Source organism: Wyeomyia smithii, chromosome 1 (assembly GCF_029784165.1).
Source record: "Wyeomyia smithii strain HCP4-BCI-WySm-NY-G18 chromosome 1, ASM2978416v1, whole genome shotgun sequence".
In the NCBI taxonomy this organism is placed as follows: Eukaryota; Metazoa; Arthropoda; class Insecta; order Diptera; family Culicidae; genus Wyeomyia; species Wyeomyia smithii.
In genome coordinates, this window is record NC_073694.1 from 6646451 (window position 1) to 6664646 (window position 18196).

Below are 18196 nucleotides of genomic sequence, written 5' to 3' on the forward strand. Positions count from 1 at the left end.
CCCATGTCCCCATGTCACAATAATTTAAACCCCCCCCCCCCCCACCTAAACGCGCGACATCATTAATGGATGGTCCCTAACCCATAAGTCTGCAAAAAAAAAAATTGACAGCTCTATCAGTCAAACTCTAACTGTGATGGCAGAAAAAGTGAAGCTACTCCGCTCAGAAGTGTGCGCGTTCAAAGAACGGAACCCCGCTGTGTCAAAAACGGACATCGTGCGGCACTTTGTGGACGCCGGGTATGCCCGTCCCGGCATCTACAACATCTTGACACTATTGGACAACGATCAGAGCATCGAAAGAAAGCCCGGTTCCGGACGGCCAACGACCTTGAGCTTCAAAGGATGCTGAAGAGGAAGAGCGAGGGAAAACTGGTGCATGCGGTTAAACAGTGAAAAAGTATCTGGAGAACATGGACATACATGTCAGGAAGCGGCAGTCCCTGACATGTATGTCCATGTTCTCCAGATGGCAATGACGTTGCGACAGCGGTTGAATAAGACGGTCAAGTCGATTTTCCCGGCAAATCGCGACGTAGCAGTGGTGATGGACGTCGAGACCTATCTCACCCTGGATGGCAATGACTGACAGGAAACTTCGTATTTCACTTCTCCCACGAAGGAAATGAGCTCCGAGGTGAAATTTATTTCACACACCAAGTTCCCCAAGAAGGTACTGCTGTGGCTGACAATCAGCGAGAAGGGGATGTCAAAGCCGCTCTTCTTTCGCTCCGGGCTGACCATGAACGGGGAACTACTCGAAACGATCGTTGGAGATGGAGCGGCTGAATATGGATGTGGTACCGAAGTCGACGAATCTGCCCAACGTCCCCCATCGGAGGATCGGAGGAGGAGCGTAGATTATTAGTCAAAGTCATTAGGCAAATATTAGTCGATTATAAAAGCGCACACCATTGAACCAATTTGCTCAATTTTCCTTATCGGCGTTCCTCTCAGCAAGCAGGGTAATCAAGTACGCGTAAGCAAGCTGATCTTCCACACTCATCATCCGGCGGGTTAGCCGGTCAACGGCCCCCACATTAATGTAAATCACTTGTAACTTTATATGTTTAAAACTAAACAAAATCAAGGAAATAAAGAAAAGCTTACTACTACTACCGATTTGCTCGATCGATTATTGAACGGTAAAGTGGATGATTTCTCCTGGAGCAATCAACCTACCCATTTCTCGAGGAACAGCAGCAGCCAGAGTTTCCAATGTTCCAGTTTGAACTGGATTCTACCAGTTTTTTGGCAATCCATTCAAACAGTTTATTCTTAAAATATAAAAAAAGTTTTTATGTAGGTACTAGCTGACCCGGCAAACTTCGTCTCGCCCATTTTTGTGTTCAATTTGGTTCCGGAGATACTCATATTGGGTGGCATTCGGTCATTTTCGGTTGTTTTCCAGACACCGGAAGTCACCATCTTAGAATTCTAAATGGTGTCTGTGGTCTATTTTAGCTCCTGTGTATCATTCTGGTTCCGAAGATACTCATATTGGACGGAAATCGGCCATTTTTGGCTATTTTCCAGATACCGGAAGTTGCCATCTTACAATTCAAACTGTGTCTGAGGTCGATTGTCACAAAAGATCAAAAAATTGGTCGCAGTGATAAAATACCCAACACGGAAAAAAAGGTCGATTTGTGGCTTCAGTGCATGATTACGATTCCGGAAAAACCTATATTTTGGGTGGTATTTGGTAATTTTCCGTTGTTTTTCAGAAACCGGAAGTCGCCATCTTGAACATCAAAATGGCGTTTGGAGACAATTTCCGGCCTCTGAGCGTCATGCTGGTTGAAGACACTCATAATTGGTGGTATTTGGTCATTTTCGGCTGTTTTCCCGACACCGGAAGTCGCCATCCTAGAATTCAAAATGTTGTCTGACGTCGATTTGTGGCTTCAGTGCATCATTACGATTCCGGAAAAACCCATATTGGGTGGTATTTAGTAATTTTCCGTTGTTTTTCAGAAACTGGTAGTCGCCATCTTGGATTTGAAAATGGTATTTGGAGACATTTTCCAAATAGAAACCGAAAGTTTTCATCTTTAATTCAAAAATGGCGTCTGGAGTCGATTTCTGGCTCCTGAACATAGACCCCATCATTTTAGGCTGTTTTTCGGAAAACCTGGTTGAAATAACTGTTTAAATTGTAAACCACCATAGGAATTTGTGTTTGATTTGTATAAGAGCTCTCCCATCTAGAAGTGGGAGGGGTGTCGAACCACAATGAAAATTTTTCTTGCTCTCAAAAACCTCAACATATCAACATATCCTTTCTAGAAAAGGAAGGAGTGTCGAACCAATATGGACATATTGGTTACTCCTGAAAACATCCACATGCCAAATTTGGTTCCATTTGCTTTGTTAGTTTTTGAGATATGCAGAAATGTGTGTTTCATTTGTGCGAAACCTCTCCCTTTCAGTAGAGGGAGGGGTATCGAACCATTACGGAAATAATTGTTACCCCTGAAAACATTCACATGCCAAATTTGGTTGTATTTGCTTGATTGGTTTCCGAGCTATGCAAAATTCGTGTTTCATTTATATGGGACCCCTTCCTTATAGAAGAGGGAGGGGTGTCGAACCATTATGGACATATTTTTACACCTTAAAATATTAACCTGCCAAATTTGGTTCCATTTAATTGGTTAGTTCTTGAGATGTTCAGAAATTAGTGTTTCATTTGTATGGCAAGAATTGGGAGGGGTGTCAAACTAATGTGGCAATATTTGTTACCCCTAATCATCCACATGCCAAATTCGATTCCATTTGCTTGGTTAGTTCTTGAGTTGTGCAGAAATGTATGTTTTATTTGTATGGGACCTCTCCCTTCCAGAGAAGGGAGGGGTCTCAAACCATCATAGGAACCTTTCTCGGCCCCAAAAACCCCTACATACAAATTTTCACGTCGATCGGTTCGGTAGTTTCCGTACCTATATGGATCAGACCGACAGACAGACAGGATTGCATTTTATAGGTATAGATTTGCCAGTTTTATCCAGATTGTTTATTAACTTAAGCTACGAGAGGTTTTCTTTGATATTCAAATCCTTGAGCATTAGATTTTAAATTTCTAGAATTTTGTTTTCTTAATTTTGGCTTTGAATCCTAGACATGTTTGAACCCAGGTCGAGAACTTTTTATTTTCAATTCAAAATTTCATATTTCGACCTTGAAAATACGAGGTGTAAAAATTTCCCACACAAGAATCGCGTTGTGTGTTGATTCCGAACTGAGATTTTGAGTACGGAATCAAGAATTCTAGATTCAGAATTTTGTATCTGATTTACCATTTTGTTTCAGAAAAACCTTAACTGGGTTCTTGGACACTGTGGCATCGAAGGAAATGAACAAGCGGATAAATTACCAGGAGTTGCATCAGCTATAAAACATATTAGTCCTGAGCCGTTCTCTATATGCATAAAACGAAGGACCAAGCCTAAGTAGGGATGGGCGAAAGGCTCACGAGCCGTTCATATGAACCGGTTCTTAAAAAAGAGCGAAAGAACGAACGGCTCACGAAAAAGAACCACGGTTCTTTGAGCGCACCAAAACTGTTTGGTTCGCGCGAACCGAGACAACACGAACTGCCAACGCTAGTGAATCATTTTGAACCAAGAGCCGTTCGTATGAGTCGGTTCAGAATCGTGAGTGAGCGGAGCAAAAGAGCCGTTTCGCCCACCCCTAAGCCTAAGGCTTCGATCGCACAGAGATTGTCAAACCTTTAAAAAAAGGATCTGGGACGATACAATTGCTTGATGATTAAGGTGGCAATGACTTGTCAAAAAAGTTGTTTCCGAAGTGAATATCGGTTGAAATTTTGCATGCTGAATTTCTTCGTGAAGACGAAATTTTAGAAGCCTAATTCTGCCTAAAATTCGTCACTATTTATTCAATTTCCTAACTATCATTTAAAGTTAATAGGAAGGCTCGAAAATGACAATTGTCGCTTCAGTTGCATAGAGAGCGCCCTAATTGATTTAAAACTCTTCTACGCATATGGTTTAACGTTATTCTATTCTACTCGGAGTTATTCAACTTTTAAGTTTTTTTTTTGAAAACTCATCTATAAACTGGCTACAGTTTCAAGTGTATACCACCTAAAGCAATTCTATTGGTTCTTGCACATGTTTGAATGAATGTAAAAAGATAACGTTTCGTAAGCAAAAATGTTCAAGTGTAATACTGTTTCAAACGTATTTCAATATTTTCTCACAAAAAACGAGGGTAACATTAGTTTTTTAGTTAAATTTGAACTTTTTAACCGCTTTTGAATTCGTTCTTAATCGTCAACTCTCTATCTAAGTTTCTGGCAGTTTTTCAGCAGTCCAAATTAGGAAGATTCAATTTTGGTGGTCAAGAGAAATTACCAAACATGGTCATGTCTAGGGAGATGGCACGCAACTCCCGACCGAGACCGATGCTTGTTTCACTATGCATGATACTAGCTTTCAAAAATCATGTTGACAGAACCGAATCTGTGAAATGTCACAAATTCTTTAAATTTGACAAATATTACTCCTATCATGTTCGTCACTATTTTTTCTCGAAAATACATAATATTACTCAAGCAAACGCTGCAAATAGCGCCCTTAAGAAAACTAAGTCAAAAGGATCGTAATTAAAATTCCTTTTGTACAACGAACGTTTGATATATAATCATTCAATTGACGCACATACATCGGAGGGACCATATCTCATCCCTCGTCTATGTACATCGACTTATCAACCCAAAAGAAAGTGTATTCCTGCCCAGGCATGTCAACTAAGAATGCAATTCACCTCGGGGAGGATTGATACATGCGTCTTTGTTACTCTCCAGGCCAGTGGAAAACCATGCGCCAAACCACCAGACAGGAGAAAAAAACTGACTTTTTGTTTGTCGGTGAAACGGATCGCTCGATTTTCGCGAGCGACCAGTTTTAGTTTCCCATAATCAACGCCAAGACGGAGGGAACGAACAAATTTAAATACTACCGCCAGGCGAACTAATTATGCGCTACAGTTAAATAACTATTGTTCGGATGGACGGGTTTTTGCGCTTGTGTCATTTTATTCAAGAGGGAACCAGGAAGCGTTGTGGCGGTACTTCGCGAATTTGACAGACATCGCGCTGGACCGGTTTTGGTTCTGGGCCTGCAGAAATTAAAGAGCTTAGCTGTCGGTCCCCTTAGCTCGCGAGTGAACGAAATTAGATCGAAGAATTTCCCATGATTTCGGAAGGATCGGTCCCATTTACTGACGGGGGTAAAGGTGTCATCACTGTCCCCGTTGACGTACATTAGTTTGCTGTGATTTTGAACAGTTTTCCAGCTGTAAATCAGCCCTGAATTTGTCTTAGTACATAGATGGGTAAAGCAATAATTATCATTTGTTTTTGAACAGCACACAGAACCCACCGAAGATTGAGGGGTGATTTGGAACATCTTAGCGCCTGCTTTTTGTATATAGGCCAGAAACATCCCAGGTAAGTAATCGGGTCGGACCGCAGAATATTGCTGCTGTACATAGGCTGCTACACGTATGTGTAGAGGATAGAATCTACCTGTAGGTTCTTCACCACAGCATAGCGAAGGGCGTTGGAAAGATGAACACCTTGAACGCAAACACTAGCGACCATCCTCCTGGTCTCGTCTCGTGTCTCTGTCTTGAGAAAGCGAGAAACCAATTCGTTCGATACATCAATCCATGATTTCAAACAGAATGCAGCAGCTGCTGCTAGAACTGACATTGATTACAGCAATTGCAGCTAAAATTTATGTTATTTATAGCTGCTACGGATCAATTGGAGCAAATCCGGAAATCGGAACTGTGACAGTTATTGATGATTACTAGCGTCTCCAGTGCTGTGCGAATGTTGTTACTATGGATGTAAGGAAAACTCGATCAATTGTTATATCAAATGAGCAGAATATGATCTTTACTTTCTCACTCAGAGCTGTTGAAACAGTATATATGTAAGAAATTCTTTGATATAATGAAAACTGTATTTTTTCAATTGATTTTTTATCGTACAAGAAAGCAAAATGTTTGATACCAGTTTGCGCAATTTAGCCTTTACTTCGATTAAAAAATTTTGAACACGTACCAATAAAATCATTTTGAATTTGAAATCATTCGAGGCCGTTTTTCTCGACTGAATCCATTTCTTGCCTCTTCACCTTTTCTTCATATCCTTTTCGAGCGTTTGAATTGTTTATCAATCTTATGACTAACGAACCGATGGGTAGAACTGTCATGTGTCAATGCGCGTTAGAATCGTTAGAATATCGAAGGCGAGGAAAATAATATAAAAAATGAGTTTTTTTTATAAAAAATACAATCAGAATTCGAGTTTTTTTATAGTACAATATATACGATTTTTTTTCGATTTGTTTACTTCCTTATGGAAAAATACTCTAGTTTTTCTTAGTGAAACCTACCTATATAATTTAAGAATGGAACACAAAACGAATACCATAAATTGACAATTTTATACAGTATTTTCAAAGCAGTACCTGAACTGTTTACTTTGAAAACTGTAACCAATGGATAATTTTACCAGTTAGAACTATCCTTTATGCACTTACACAAAACACATCACATGTGACTGTTTGCACTCGCCCAACTAGGCTAGAAGGATGGCCATTTTATTTCCAGCACACCAGCGCCAGCAGCACTGTGAACCGTCAATCGGCATTATCAACACAGACAACGTAACGGACTTTCAAAGGTCCACAAACAATTGAAAAGCGTCTAAGCGAGTTCTAATTCCTGTTTAACCCACTCTCACCTGCTATGTCTCGTCGTGCAACAAACAACCGGAACCACTCGAGTCCACTGGTAATCAACAAACAATCTTTGACTATTTAAAAAACAAAATAACGAACATTCAGTAGAATTCGCTGCCTCGTGCCTTTTCTTCGTGACGACAGTTATTTTCCCGACGTTACAATTGCTTGCTTCTAATGTGTACTCCGCTCGCACACGCACTTCACTCTACTGCCTCAGCTTCGCTCCAACCAAGCAGGCGGTGCGCGGCGCACGTACGTTCGTTTCGTACGTAGAAATAGAAAGAAAACAAGTATGAACGTCACTGGTGAGAACGAGAGAAACAGAAAGCGGAACGATGCAACGAAAGAGAAATGAGCGAAAAGACCGTTGCGAACGGAATGTGTGCTTCGACGTTAGAAGTTTGATTGAATTCCTACAACTTGCGCTAGCAAGTTGAAGAAAACCTACTACTCATCAATCCATCAGAAAATTTCTAATTGTTTATTACATTAAACACAGTAGTTTTGTACACTACACGGAAATATTTTCATTAGAACATCGGTGGAACTGTTATCGCCCCGAGCCTCGGTTTTTCGCCCTTTTTTAATTGTTGCTTCCTTTCTTTCACTTCCCACTCTTCGTGGTGTTCGTTATCGTTACTGGAACGACCAATGAATTACGAATACAATCGTACCAAATCGGACTACCGGTGCGGCAGAGCAAACCAAAACAAACGATCTGATCACGACTACCAGGGTATTTAAATGAACGACGGAAAAGGCGAAACAGTGGGACCGCCATTCGGTTGGACAAAATTCTAGATTTTCATCAACTATTCATCTAACGGAATCATAGTGAGGGCTGCAGAAGATTACGACCAACGATATATCATTAACAGTGGTTTTTGATTGAATTTGAATTGGATTGTCTAGTTTTGATTTAAAGTTAACGTGCGGTGCCCTAAAATAAAATATCAAATTAAAGCAGATAGTCAAAAGTGATGTTTGGAAGTGATTTCCTATATATTGACTGTCAACTTTCTGTTTATGTTTCCTTTTCACTAAACGGTATCAACGTTTTGATACGAAGTGCGCCAAATTAAGAGCCGTACGGAAGGTTGCTATGAAAGTTTGGTCGCTATAAAAATGCCAAAAGTACAATTTTAAATTGCACTTCAAATGAAAGAAAATCGCAATAAGGTTGTTATTTATTCCGCTTTGACAAGCGGGTTGTCGTGGGTTCAAATCTTAATAGAATCAGGCCATTTGGTTCAACGAGGGTTTATTCTCAGGTACCACACACCCTGACAGTCCGCCTAACAAAAAGAAGTCCCTCTTATAATAACACTGAGTACCGTTCTCTTCGAGGAATCGTAATTATGGCACGACATTGGCTGGAGGAACGAAGTTTTGATAAGACATCTTTCTCATGACAAAATATAAGTCATTGTTACAGAACTGATCAGAGGCTTAGTAATAAGAGTCTCTCCAGTGAATTGTGATTGTGACTTGATATGGCTACGGGGAATGAGGTTTTGATAAGACTCCTTTCTTTTGAGATAATAAGTCCCTATTAAAACCAACTTGACCACAGAGAAACGTTAGCTGATATCTTTCTAGGAAACAATAACTTGACGACATAGGTAGGATGCAAAGAGACTCGTTTTCATAGAGCAGTAATCTTGAAACGGAAGGGTAAAAATCTCACACACAGCACGGATATGAATGATAAGGGTGTCACTTACTTCAATACTGATATAATAATATGAAGTGCGGAGTACAGAAAACACAATATTTATTCGCTAGACCGATTTTCGAAGTTTCGATGATTAATTACTACGGGGTGAGGGAGAAAAACCCTTCCTCCCTTTCCATATAAAAATTTTATGGCACATTTTTTAAGAGTAATAAAGTTTTGAAATAAATAAACATTGAAAAATCGTTCTGGGGGTTGAGATGCTTCAGTACGAAATTGACTTCCTTGACTCGTACCACTCTTTAGAGTAACGTTACGAGGTTAAATACGGTTTCTAATGTCCACAGGAACTTCGAATTTATGATGAGGGGTGAAGTACCAAAGTCCCAGAAGCTGCCGAAAGTCGGATTTCTCATGAAAGCTTGAGCTACCCACTATACACTATACTCAACAATACACATTGAAAAAATACAGCTATTTGAGAACGATGCAATTCGATTTCGTACACCTTTTATTTTACTGCGAAAGTTACTTTTAGGTCGTATGTTTCATTCTAACAACGTTTAATTGTAATAATTGTCTAGAGTTCCTCTCTTTACGACACAAGTTTACTCAAGAATGGGGTTCCAATGGGAGTCCTGAAGAACAGGCTCAAGGTGATCTAGATTAAATTTTCGGCATGCCATAAACTTTTATAAGTTCTGATGCGCTTGAGTTTATGGCAACTTCAGTTTGGTTCAGTTCTACTTCTTCGCATCAAATAATAAATGAATTAAAAAAAAAAACATTCATAAAAGTATATATTTTACATACAAGCAAAAATCACTTGTATTGCTCATTGTTTTTACAAAACCATCGAGCATGAGCACCGTTCTATGAATTTTGAATCTATAAATGTAAACAGTACTCGAGTTATTATTTTCATTGGCTTTTATGAGTAATAAATATAACCATATGACAATCTACGCATTGATAAGTTAGCGTCTAGCGATTATCGAGCTGATTTTTCCAGTTAGCGGATTAGCGATTAGCGTCGCTAAATTTTCAGTAAGCGGTGCCCACCACTGCAAATATATGTAGCTGTTAGTAGTTTTATATTGAGTAAAACAAAGCCTTAGTATCATAACTTCGTTGACGAGCAGGCGAGAGAAAGGTACCATAAATGCTATGAATTCACATGTCCTCATCTTGCCCATAAAACATCTCCTGAAGATAACTTGACAGAATTGATGATATTTTGATTGATGTATTTGATAAATACGAAACGTGTTATATCCCTGCGAATTGCCATGAGGAGACTAGGCTTCGGTTATACGTAACAAAAGTGATGAAACACATTAGTGAAATTTTTTTGAAAATTAGAAACGTTTAGTTTTTCTCAGATATGGAAAGTCTACCAAATTATTCGAGACCCTTCTGGCGAACTGCTCATCACGCAACACAACGAAGTTATGTCTTTCCTCTCACAGTGAACGGGCAAGTTTAGTTAAACACAAAGTGAAAAAGCGTACGCGATTTCAGTACACTTTCCGGCCTCCAATAGTCTTGGTCAAAATATAGTGAATTCAATGGAACCAATTGTTGCGCAAACTATGTGTGATGTTGTCAATACTCCCAGTGAATTGCCACACACAGGTAGATAGGAAGACCGCCGAAGAGATGCAAAAAAACATGAAGTTTACCCGTAACATAAAAACCTCTGGACTAGACGGTTTATTCAACCTAGTGCTCAAAAGACTTGGACCAAAAGGATTTGGCTTCCTAACACGTCCCAGCTGAGTGGAAATCAACCAAAATGGTTCCATTATTGTAACCTGGCAAGGACTCAACCTGTCACAGTAGCCACCGTCCGATTAGTTTGCACTTGTCGAAATCTTCGAGAAGTCCATCTACTCACGAATCCTAGCACACACTAAAGGATGAACAATTTGGCTTTCGAAAAAGCCACTCAACCATACACCGACTACAGCGCGTATCCAACATAATCCTGAGGAACAGAAAAGTGTCAAAATCTACAGTGATTGCGTGCTTAGATATTGAAAAAGCCTTCGATTAATTTCCCAACCTATTTAGTCGATATAATCCAAAGTTACCTCAAAGATAGAAAATCCGAAGTGTGTGCCTCAGGGCAGCATTTATGGACCCATCCTCTTCAGTCTGTTTACTTCAGACATTCCTACACTACCTGGTGGTGGGTTACCTTCACTGTTTGCTGACGACACTGCGATTCTATACAACGGAAGAGTAATCGTGCTATGGTTATGAAACTTCACGCGGAACTAGTGTTTTCGAATACCTGGAAAAGTGGAAAAATTCACAGATAAGGATGGTTGATGTGAACATTGAATGGTCCCAAGAAGTGTGCTATCTTGGCCTGATCTACGACGAGAAGCTGCTTTATTGTTTGCATATAGACAGTAAAGTCGCCAAAAACTTCTCCCGAATCCACTTATTAACCGACGATCGAAGTTATCAACGGAAAAAAAACAGGTGCTATATAAACAGGTAGTTCAACTTACGATGCTATATACTTCACCCATCTAGAAAAACTGTGCAAAACTCATCTTCTGAAGCTACAAAGAGTACAGAATTATTTCTTTCAGATGATTCTGAACCTTCTATTCCAAACAAGAGTGGTAGACATTCATCAACGAGCAAACGTCAATCTGATAGAAAACATTGTAGATTTGTACATGAAAAATTTTAAAAATAGAGTATTAAATTCATCCAAGAGCTTTACACTTGATGAGTTAGTTACATAGGATATAACTAGTAATTCAATCAATTAATAGCTATGCAGCTAAAAACAGAGCAGTTTAACGAACAAAAAATCAATTATTGTACTATAGAACTGGTGAAATTGAAATAAAGATGAGCCTTAAAATGTAATTCAATGTAAAAAAATCAACTCAATTCACTTTGTACGACTGAGCCGCGTTAGGATGTGTACTTCTCAAAGATTAGGTCGCGTCGCACACTGTAGCGGTAACAAATGTTACAGTGTTTCTGTCACAGACTAGATTTAAGACACCGATATATTGGTCGACAGCTAAGCCATTGCCCAAATAACTGAAATATTTTTACAATACCAAACTTGTTCAAATTGTGTACATTCGACCAATCTCAAGCTCGCTTCCCCTTCGTAGCTGTGACGAGCAGGAAGAACATTGCGATATGTACTTCTGGCTAATTAAGTTTCACCGCATCACAAACTGTAGCTGAAACAGATGTTATGCTAAAATTCTTATAGCCACTGAACGGTTTATGAACACCAATTTCTTCAGAAAAAAGAATTGTAAGTTTCCTTTCTATTAGAAATTTGAGAAGTAAATATTGAAAATATTACTAGTCCGTACAAATACATATTTCGACTGCGACATACCGTCATCATCAGTGCTTATGCGGACTGGTAAAGAGCAAAGCGTAAATCCAGTTTTTCTTATTTGTAGTAGATAAAAAATGAAATTTAGCCCTCTAAATTGGAGTTAGGTAGTGAATTATGCGGTCGGTCGTTTACCGTATCATGTCTAGGGTTTTTGGAAAGAAGATTGAATAGCCATGAGGGGTGGTTACCTGCGTCTTTGTTGAGAAGCGTTGATGAGTGTTGTTTGTGAATTTCTAAACTTTCAGCTACGTCTAATTTCCATAAATTATTAACGGGGCGGAGCAGGTGAATGTTATCCGACGTTAGTGGATGTTCCTCGTTAAAAATATTTTCAGCCACTGTTGATTTGAAAAGGTGTGGTTTGTGACTTCTGCAAAATGTTCTTAGAAGCGTATCCCTAGATTACGTTTAGTTTGTCCAATGTAAACCATATCAAAGTGACTGCATGCAATTTTATAAATTCCAGCTTTGTTCAGGGTATCAATAAGGTGTTTGGTAGACCCCAATTTTGTTTTCTAACTTTTAAAAGAAGTGGGCGTGTCAAGTTTACGTCATATTCAACGGCTGCCCTTTTCAGATCTTCTGTTGTTAGGGTGAGTGTTGTAAAAGATTTCCGAAATTGAGCACGCTTCTTTGTATCAAAAATGGCTTGAATGATACTTTCATTATGGCCATTAAGTTTGGCAATTTCGAAAATATATTCCAGTTCCTTTTGCTTGGCTACCAAACGAACACATACGATTCGCATAGATTCTCTAGGATTCCTCACATTGGATTCGTGAGCGTCCTTGAAAATGATTCCTGAAAGAAGAATCCTCAGAAATGCCCTGTATATGGCTCTAGGATTCTTGAATAAGAATCCTGAGTGGAAATCCTCCGGATCGTGTTTGCGATTCCTTTCACGATTCCGTCACCGAGTTAAAAGTATCCTGGGGATTCTTACTCAGGATTCTCTGCGTGTTAGTAAGGGTACTTTACTTAGAGGTAAAGTTTCCATGCGGTGAATCATATGATGAAAAGATGCCATTTTATGCTGGAAGGGATGGTTTGAAGTGTTAGGTATTACCCGTTTTGTATTCGTGGGTTTTCGATAAACTTCAAATTCCAAGTTCGTAGACTTTCTGACTACAACGACGTCCAAGAAAGGGAGTCTGTTGTTGAGTTCCTTTTCAATTGCGAAGTTTATTTTTCTATGGGTATTATTAAGGGATATGAAAAAAGTTTAAGGATCCGCCCCTTTCAAAACACAAAAAATATCATCTACATACTTCTGTATACTTTCTATATTTGCCATGAAGAGCTCACAAAGGAGATAGCGGATTATCCATTGGTGCCCCTTTAGTCTGTTTGTAAAATTGACCACGAAATGTGAAATAGTTTTCTCTCATGCAAAGGCGTGAAAGCTTCAATAAACTGTCAACTTTCTTTTTCCAAGTATTATCAGAATTTTGGGAAAGAAGCCAGTCCTCTAAAAGATTTAGGGTTTCATTCACGGGAACGCTAGGGAATCAGATCGATGTTACCCGAGGATCTTAAATTTTCAACGAAATTTTCGGTGCTCTTAACTGATCGACTTGAAAATTTCTTGGCGTAGCTTGAAATTCTTTTACCAGCCATTTAGCCGATTTTTCTGTGGGAGCTCCTACTGCTGAGATAATTTCTCTCATTAAATTTCCAGGTTTGTTAAATTTTGGGGAGATCCTTTATTTTTGGAAGAACTGGATTTGAAACACGAAGATTTTGTAAAACATTACCCAAAACGGGTTTGCATTCTTTGATTGTATTTTCGACACGTTTCACCATATCAGCAAGAGGATTAAGTTGCAGTTGACAATATGGACCTTTATCAATTTTTTTGGTACATTTGTTCATCATAGTTAGACTTGTCCATGATGACGATTTTGTTCCCCTTATCTGCTTTTAAATAGAAAACATGTTTTTTACGTAATTCCTCAAATGTCTCTATATCATTTCCATGAATTTTCATGACGTGGAAGCGTCTTAGTAATTTTCGAAAAAAATTGGCGTACTTCACCAACTTGTTCTGTGGATAGTTTACAACTGTCCATCCCAGCTTTGATATCAATGATCGATTTTTCAATATTGCGAAACTTAGACCCATATTCAAAAGATTTTGCTGGGGTTGTGAAAACTCGAACGAAGACCTATTGGCAACAAAGTCGTCAATGAGGTGTACTTTGGCTGCCTTTCTACTACTGTTGTTTCGTAGAGGCAGTTGGTTTAACTTTTTCAATCCCAATTTTCGTTTACGTTCCCCTTCACACTTTTCGGCTACTTTAACTTTAGTTAGAAAATTTTGAAATTCAAAAGAAAACTCTTTGGCCACTTTTAAATGAAGTTTTCTTGATTCACAGTACTATCGAGTTGCGATGAATGTTACTATTGCGTATCTGTAGCGGAATCTGATCACAGTTTCAATTTGATAAACCATTCTCTTAGCTTTGTTATGTTGCGTAATTTCTAACCTTAATGAAGTGTTGAGTTTTTCCTAAACGGATTCAGCATTTTTAGCAGAACATGCACTAAATGTACCGAATTAATAGCTAGGAACTACCTGACTTTTCCAGTTTTTTGTCAGGTAAAATCATTGATTTTTTTTTAGACGCTAGATACCCCGAATAATATTTTACGAAGGATTTTAAAATTTATCCTGTATACTTATTAGTTGGCTGCAAAGTCAAAATAGAAAGGTCATGTTTCAAGAGCGAAATGCTAGAACCTGAGCTGTTATAACAAATTTTGAACATTGTTATACAAAATTTTTTCTCATATAGGATTTTTTTTTATTGATTCTTGTCTTTTTAACAACAAAATCATCTGTTAATTTCTAGTATTTTTTGTGTTCATCTGGTAATAACTATAATAACACTGTAGTCGAAACAAATTAAACTTTCAATATATTTATAAAAAGAAAGTTAAGCTTTAAAATATTTATATAATTATTAGTAAAACTCCATAGCTGATATGTGAAATGTTCACTTAAAACTTTTTCACTTTTTATATCGAAACATATAAATTATTTCAACCAATAACGAATAATCTGGCTCAGTGTGCTACTTGATTTAGAGTTTAGGCGAAATTTAAATGCATCCAACAGATTTGTGAAACCATGAATTCAATAAAGGCTTTAGCTTTAGTGCTTGACGAGCGCACATTTTATTAAATGCTTTAGCAGATTAGACATTGGATTGAAAAAGTTAATTAAATATCACTCACCCATCTAAGAACGACGAAAGACATCGAGAAACTGGAGCAAATTTTCTATATTCTAACTTCGAACTCTTGCGGTGTTTAGCACTTTTTATTATTTCGATTTGTTCCCACACTTGTCTCACGTACAAGATTAAAAATGTTCTATTGCTAACTCACAAAAAATGCTCTAAAATATTAATAATCACCCGAAAAATAGCATAGAAAACCGTTGCTATTTTTTTATTCCATTCGTATTCCGCTTGTGGTTGACGATTTTCAGCGCAATCTTCGTTCTTTTTTGCTCTATTATTTTCGTCTGTTCTCTTTTGATCCGTAATGAAGCGGAAAGCTCGAAAGCAAAAAGCTTAACGAACCGTGTGAGCGAGACTTTAGGTGGGTGCTAGTTATAGAAGAGAAAAAAAACTGTCAAATTGTTCCTGTTGCTTTGTTTTGATTGCTGCAGAAGGAAAATGCGCAACAGTTTCGTTTCGGCTTCCGTAGAGGCCAGGAAAGTGTTTGTTTTTTTTTATTTCTCGTAAAATGAACAATTAGAAACTTTCGGTGATTTACAATTGAGTTCTAATTTATGTATCCGGTTCCGTGGAGACTTCGAAATTTTGTGCGATTGATAAAATCAAGCCAGAAGATTTGTGTTATCGTGATAGTTTGCATTCCATTGGTTCTCCATGTAGGTGATTTTGTTTTAAGCACAAAGAAAGGAGACCGCAGAATTCTCTAGCCAGTAAGTATTATATTACCACCAAACATTGTTAAACGCTTTAAATTGATGAAAACAGTTCATTTAGATGAAAAGTGTATTAAATTCATAAATAACAAAAACAGGTGGTCGCCAATTGCACCCATTAATTCTTTGAACCCACTAAACCACACGGAAAAAAATTACCTTATAATTTCATAAGATCAATTTACATTTTCTTTTATGTTTTTACTCGCTAAATTACTATTTCTCCCTGAAATCTATCAATTTTTTCTAACCCCTGAATATTTTATTTTAGACCTTCTCTCTCGATGTGATTGCTTCCTCAACTACTTCTCCCCATTCAAAATATCACGAAAAGCGAATCAACCTAAGCTCCGTAATGACGTATACCCAGCCCTCTCTAACCTCTTGTTTGGCGCATTTAATTCTGGCAGGCGTAACGGGATGGTCCCTAAAGCATCTTCCCAGCAGCGGCAGTGCCGCCCCAACGATTAACAGTGCGTTACCAGCGGACAACACAATTCCGTTCATGTTGATACTGTTAATTTTCCTACTAAGCCACAGCTTGCTGGGAATGTTCCGGTACAGTCACCCGGACCCACCACAAAACTTGCGCAAACTTTACGAGCTGTCCGCACTGCTGGCTACGGTATGCCCTCTGCCATTGCTAAACACACAACTATACCTCAAGTATCAAACGAACGAATCACAACTATTAGTTTACGGATACTTACTGACCAGTATTCTGGTGCCTTTCCTGGCCGGATCTTTCTACTCGGAACTGAGCCAACGACACAAAAGCGAGTACGTAACGACTGCTACAGCCCTCGTTAACCTGGCCACGCTGGTATGGCTTTCGTTTGTTAACGAAAACTACTGGGGCATCGGACTGGCGGTGTCCTGCGGGATGAAGCACTTCTCGCTGCCAGGACTGGCGGCTCGCTACAGCGTTCCGTTTGTAGATCTCTACACGTACGGGTTAGGATTTTTCGAAATCTTCGCCGTCAATGTGGTTGTCGATGCCGATCTCTACCGCCTCGAGTTGGTCATACAGTAGCAGGTAAAAAACTGAACCTGAAGCTCGTTCCACGACGTTGTTTATAGCTCTAGAAGAATTAAAAAAAGATAATCGTTATACAATTCCAGTAGTGATAGGTAGAATATTTCAGATTCTCTTTGCTAAAAGCTTTAAACCAGTTTCTCTACAAACTGCTGCCTACTGAAAGTTAAACTTTTGCGTACTTTTGTGAAAAACCAGCGTGGAGTTATACAGAGAAATTCATATACAATATAGAGTTTGCTAGAATAAGGCTTCAGTAGATGGTTAATAGAATAAATTTAAGATATATAACTGCTTTAGCTTGGTTAAAACATATAGATCGACAGTTTATATTAGCTTGCACGAAATAAAATTTGATGCCGAAAACTCCGTCTTGTATCGTATAATTTGATTCATTTTTAGTAACGCTTTTTTCGCAGTCACAAGATTTTTCGGAGAGAAGAAAAGTACTCAATTTTAAACCCAAAAAATGATAAATAATTATAGATGATGGTATTGATCAATATTGCATTAAATAGCTATTTGAACTCGCATGACTTCACAAAACTAAATATTGGTGGTATCATAACGGGCTCAATCGAGGGCTACTAACCCAAACATCGAAACTACCGATGGACATATCTTACTTACTTACTTCAGCAGCCTAGAGCCGGGGTGGCTCGTGCCGTGGACATATCTACTCATAGACATAAAGCTGCATTCCTAACCCTTCCCACTTCTCATGTATTTTTTTTTCTTCACAAATCATTTATTTGACACGGCACAAATACAATTCAATGTTTAACGGCGCCAATTATATCGGATAACTTAAAAACTATAAGCAAATTTTTTATCCTCGCTGCCGACCACGAGCTGAAATTAAGTCTATCTTAAAACTAGCATGTATTATTCAATCAGTGTTTTGTAGTTGAATGGTCGTCTGATGATCATCGAATGAATATGCAGCATGTATGGATTTGTTCTGCTAAGCCACGATGTCATTAGCTGGGACAGGGGCTTGTTATCCTCGGGTTCTGAGGGTATTGTGCGGGGTCTAGTTGCTGGTTTTGTTTCGTTGTTGTTGTTCGCTGGTGTTCAAGTTGCCATATGGCGTGTGCCGCTGAGCCAAGATATAAAAAAAGGCCTCGGGTTTTCCTGGCGAGTTCGTGTGGGGTTCAATTGCTGGTTCCAAAATCGAGGTCTTCGACGTGTTCTTGCCGTTTTGTTGAATGTGGGTGGAAAGGAATGGGACTAGACTTGGGCATGGATGGATTTCAGGAAAATGTATATAAGGGACATGTAGGGTAGGTCGCGACTCGCCAAGACATCACGAACAGGGACAGCTGGTTCTCTACCCTCGGCCCGGAGGGAAGTTATTAAT

At 38.8% G+C, this 18196-nt stretch overlaps 2 protein-coding genes across 5 annotated transcripts in view; one reads left to right on the plus strand and one right to left on the minus strand.

The window, feature by feature from the left end:
* Positions 1 to 15351, minus strand: part of LOC129717644 (G2/mitotic-specific cyclin-B3-like) — a 35366-nt gene extending 20015 nt beyond the window's left edge. Inside the window, exon 1 of one of the 4 annotated variants that reach the window (XM_055667705.1) lies at positions 15080 to 15351. The gene's annotated coding sequence lies outside the window, so the exon portion shown is untranslated. Of the gene's footprint in view, positions 1 to 6431; positions 6718 to 6781; positions 7059 to 15079 lie in introns of those variants that run through there. The other 3 variants (XM_055667704.1, XM_055667707.1, XM_055667706.1) reach the window with 3 other exon arrangements.
* Positions 15352 to 15512: 161 nt separating this feature from the next.
* Positions 15513 to 17156, plus strand: LOC129729132 (uncharacterized). The gene is made up of 2 exons (XM_055687618.1): positions 15513 to 15797; positions 16072 to 17156. Exon 2 carries the CDS (start codon positions 16156 to 16158, stop codon positions 16831 to 16833), a length of 678 nt encoding a protein of 225 aa, XP_055543593.1. The 5' UTR covers positions 15513 to 15797; positions 16072 to 16155; the 3' UTR covers positions 16834 to 17156.
* The last annotated feature ends 1040 nt before the right edge of the window (positions 17157 to 18196 follow it).